The sequence below is a fragment of the Juglans microcarpa x Juglans regia genome, chromosome 5S (assembly GCF_004785595.1).
Source record: "Juglans microcarpa x Juglans regia isolate MS1-56 chromosome 5S, Jm3101_v1.0, whole genome shotgun sequence".
Classification (NCBI taxonomy): Eukaryota; Viridiplantae; Streptophyta; class Magnoliopsida; order Fagales; family Juglandaceae; genus Juglans; species Juglans microcarpa x Juglans regia.
In genome coordinates, this window is record NC_054603.1 from 7,670,603 (window position 1) to 7,675,588 (window position 4,986).

A 4,986-nucleotide genomic window follows, 5' to 3' on the forward strand; every position below is an offset into this window, starting at 1 on the left:
ATTTAGAATTGTGATGAAAAATATAACTTATAATTTTAGAACTTATAACTTATATATTTAAGTATTAAATTCTATTATTAAAAAATTATTTACTGTTCGGCAACCATATATTTAAAACCCTTTCAAACATATTATTAAAAAAATACTTTATGTGATAAAAATGAAAATTATTTTTTTTTTAAAGATTATGACCATATCTTTAAAAGTTTGAAAGCTGTAATTATCGAAAAATTATATAGATATTTTCATCTATTGACAATCTTTTTAAAATTTAAACTATATTCCAATTATCCGAACATTTGAGGAATAACATCAAAATAATATTTTTTCTCAAATGTACTTTTTAATTTATTTCGAATTAAAAAAAAATTAATATATAACGCCCAAACAACCTAATTTTTCTGTTAAAGAACTTCTAAAGTTATTTAAACACTTTCTAAACTTCTAACACAACTCCAAACAGGCCCAATATTTGGATCAGTGCATTCATCCCATATTACAAATTAAAAGGGATTGGCATCTTGAAGGGAGGTACAATTGCCATGATGCAGACTAGCACAATTGACTTCAATATAATTATTACTCCAGTACTAGATGTTTCATTCAATTTCAGTTTCACTTTGTAAGTCCAGCATGTCCAAGCTTAGAAGTTCTCAGACGAAGCTAGAGAGTAAAAACAATCGATTGTCTCCTCCTAAAAAATCTAATCAATACAAATTGCAATCAGCTCAGCAAAGAAGCATCAAATGAAGACAAAATTACATTGCACATGCCACTGGAATACACTTGCCAAAGACGGCCAGTGGCTCAATAAAAAACCCAAGAGCAGCCTTCAATCGTGTCCCAAAACTGCTAGCCTCCTCTTTCCTACTGAACACCTCTGCTCCGATCAGTTTTTGAATCAGTCTCGCGGTCGTTCAAACCTAAACTCAAATCCAAAGTGCTTTCGTTGAGATCTTGGCATACTACTTGATTATTGTCCTGAGACAGTGAAAACTTTGACTATCAACAAGACAATGAAGCAAAGAGTTTTTTTTTGTAAAAAAAAAAAAAAAAAAAAAAAAAAAAAAAAAAAAAAAAAAAAAAAAAAAAAAACAATGAAGCAAAGTGTTTAATACTGATTTACGATTGATCTTGAGCCAGTAATGGCAAGCCAACAAAGATCTTGTTTATTTTATTTTTTCCTCTTTACTCAAATCTTATTTTCTTCTATTCCTCAGACTTAAATGAGCTTTTCTTAATTTTTGGTATGGAACCGATCGCTGTACGTTGCAACCCTGTGAATGACCTCCACTATTCTTCTTTTCCTTTCTCTTCCCTTTTTGTGCCAAAACAATATCCATGATTATCTAACTAATTGCAACCGTGTCCTTATCTATAATGACATGCAGGCTCGGTCTGATCAATTTGTGTCATTCACACTTTGTCTCCATTATTGACAATATTTCCACAAAGAATTTAGATATGCAGTGATGAAATACAAAACAAGAATGTGATGTGTGAGCATTTTTACCTGACTTTCCTCCATTGGCACATCATTAATGTCAGGTTTCTCATCCAAAACTCCACCCCTGGGGGTGGACTTTGCTGCACCGGGGTCAATATCAATTGGTTTAGCATCATCGTCAACCTTTTCTGCTGCTTCGTTTTCAGCATCCTCATTCTTCTGTTCCTCTAGAACAGCAATCTGCACAGCCAAATAGCCAAAATGACCGTGCATCCACAAAGCCCGTCACAACCAACAAAAGATATACACAATAAAAAAATTTCTACACTAAATCCCATTATAGATCACCAATCTAGAAATAGATCTTCAATGATGGGTTGTCATTTAGGACATACTTTTAGGCTCAGCCTTTTGAAAAACATGTTTTCCATTATAGCATTAATTAAAACACAACAATAACTAGCAAACACAAGGAATACTAATTTGCCACGTTATACACTTCCCAGGCTCCAGCATTTAGAGATCTAATTGCTTATTAAGAAAACATTAGGAGATCTTGTTAGTAGTAAAGATAGCAAGAAACAGAAAAGAAAATAGAAAAGGTATGTCTACAGTGCGCAGGGGTATAAAACAACAAAACCTAAGGAGCTGCAATCCAGAAAAGATAATCTGCCAAAAATTTCATCTAATAAAAAAGCGAACTAAAAAATATGAGCTTGAGCTTGCTCCCAAAGAAACCAACAACATCAGAAGTTTGGCTACTGCTTTCCCTACACTCACAACCTAAGGCATAGTACAGCCCTTCCAAATCTCAGTAATACTATACCGCCCAAACTTCCCGTCCAGCATTCAAAACAACAAAAATCTACCCAGGCATCAGCAACTGGAAGCCAAAGAGTGTCTATGGTACTGACCAAGACTGTGTGCTCATGTTATCCAGAATTAACCATCTCTAACTCCCATCACCAATCATAGACTACAATTACAAATCATGTCACAATCTCCACAATTTCCACATAATGTTAGCAAGAAAAACATGCTTGAGAACCATTTTCAACAATGTATCCTCTACTGCAGGATTCAGGAGAATGAAAGATGCCCATACTAATCTGCTGATCTATCATCACATCAATATGTCCATTGATATAACGGTGTCAATGAGCATTCCAGAAGTACAACATAACCTCGTGCCTAAATAATTTTCACATAAAACATCTCCTATTCCCAAATCTATTACATTTTAAATTGTCAAGTCTATAGTTTCACAAACTTCAAACCTTTCAAATTAACAAGTCAAAACACCAATCCAACTACATACACAATTACAATTTACATCATATGCAATTTCATCAATTTCCATTTCTTTATATCTACTTGACTAAACCTATAAAAGATAAAGCCACAGATAGATAACCACATCATAAATTGAGTCTTTTAAGCAGAACAGAGACAGTTATTAAAATCTAAACAATGCTTTATATGTGTTAAAGCAATCTGAAACCCAGTTAAATCTATGGATATGATACCAATCTATTCCTAAATAAATGAAGTGGTTATAATCCACAATAGATTCTTTTTTTATATAAGTAAAATGGATTACTATCACAAATCTTACGAAATGACAATGCAATCAACCCAAAAATGTTCCTTGCATAAGAATATACTATGAGAACCAATCTACAAAACACATATTTTAACAGTACCAGTGCCAAGGCAATCAAATGTTAGACTTTACCTAGGTCTACCAAGTCTTCAAGTCTTTGGAACCATTAGGATTTCAGGGCATGGGATTCTCATCAATGTTTGCATTTTCGAACCCGATCTTTCTACATCACTAAAATGTCAGATCAATGAGATAAATGCCTCCACAGCCCCCTCCCCCGCCCCCCCAACACCACCCAAAAAGAAATTAATGGCTATGTGTTAGGTAATTGAGCAATTGAACTTGCAGAATATCTTTAGGATTGAGTTGTTCATTTTATATTGTTAACGAAGTGGAAACAAATTTAAACAAAACAAAAGGTAAACGCATACAATCTAGAGATATCACAACTGCACTAAACTGTCAGCCTTTTAGATCAATTACAAAGCTCCAAGTTGGCATAAATTAGTGACAACTTTACTATTTACTAACAATGACATCAGACAAGAACGCATGCATACTAAATTACATATACAGACGGAGTCACATCCAACAAGCACTCTTTAAAAAATTCTCAACTATATTCCCAAGTACACTTATCAACATGACGTATGCACATGTCCACATGGAGTCAGTCAGTGTAATCTTCAAGTCCATGTTAACGACTTACAACTAAAATTTCAAAACATTCTAACATTTTCAAATATAACCAATCCCCAGCCGATACTATATTTTGTTTCCCTCTCTTGCCAAAATATCCACCAAACACCAATGTAAAATCACCCAAAAAATATCCCAGGTACCACAAATAATTCTTCCGATCCATACACCAAAACCCTCAAAATTTATACTCACCCCAAAATCCAGATCACATATCAGCTTTCTCAGTCAATCAAACCCATTATTTTCAGAATATCCCAAAAGACCCGGATCACATGAAAAAAAATTACTAATATTGAGAATAATAACCCAAAACTACGATTCTTTCGCCAAAATAAAAATCCCTAGAACACGCACATAACCAGATTCAAAAACTGAAACCCGAATAAAAGAAAAATGAAGATCCCAAGAAAATAATGTCTAATTGAGGGAAAAGTACCGGAATGTATTTGAATTTACGACGAGGTGGCTCCTCGGGGGGGACCGCCGAGTCGTCCTTGCCGGGATTCCTATCACCGTTGCAGTTATTGCCGTTGTGGCTCGGGGTGATAGGTGTCCACTTGTAAAGCAGGAGATGGGAGCCGTTATTACCGTTACTCGTACCGTTGGTGGTGTTGTTGTGGTTTTGAATCTGGTGAGAGTGATTGGTGGTGGTGTTAGAGGCAGCACTAGTAGATGGCGCTACGTGGATCCACTTCTTCTTCCACTTTCTCACCGGCCCATTGAACACCGTGGCCGGTCCGTACCGAGTCGAGGACCGCCCCAGCCGGGCCCCCACCCCCTCCATGATTCGCTGATCTGAATCGGTTTCGACTCGGCGTCCGATCACCTCAACAAATAATCCGAAAAACTAATAATTTTCTCTCTCTTTCTTTTCTTTCTCTCTCTTTCTCTAAAGACAGATGTCTTTAGCTCTTTTATGGGTTTCTGAGATTGGCTGCGATCTGATGGAGCCGCGAGGTTGTGAGTAATTTGATAGCCAATCAGGGCCGTCAAAACATGGACTCTTTTCCCAAATTGGGGACATGGCTTTATGTGCAATGGATTTGGGGTACTAGGCTTTTTAGATATGAAAAAATTTTGAAAAAATTTAAGATTTTTTTATTATAAAAAAATAGAGAAATTTGGATAAATCTTTTTTAAAATGAGTTTTATACTGAAATTTATAAAAAATAAGTAGGTAGATTTAAAAAATTGATTGAATATAATTTATTTTTTAAAATTATTTTCTCAGATT

General features: G+C 35.0%; 1 protein-coding gene across 2 annotated transcripts; it reads right to left on the bottom strand.

Moving 5' to 3' along the window:
- Positions 1–566: 566 nt before the first annotated feature.
- Positions 567–4,664, bottom strand: LOC121268283. 2 transcript variants are annotated; one of them, XM_041172475.1, is made up of 3 exons: positions 4,189–4,664; positions 1,514–1,687; positions 567–923 (listed from the first exon to the last, which is right to left on the bottom strand). In XM_041172475.1, the coding sequence occupies exons 1-3, from the start codon at positions 4,534–4,536 to the stop codon at positions 918–920; spliced, it is 528 nt and encodes a 175-aa protein (XP_041028409.1). In that variant the 5' UTR covers positions 4,537–4,664; the 3' UTR covers positions 567–917. The 2 variants fall into 2 exon arrangements, with proteins under 2 accessions (XP_041028409.1, XP_041028408.1); XM_041172474.1 differs by having other exon boundaries at positions 567–981; positions 4,189–4,661.
- Positions 4,665–4,986: the final 322 nt, after the last annotated feature.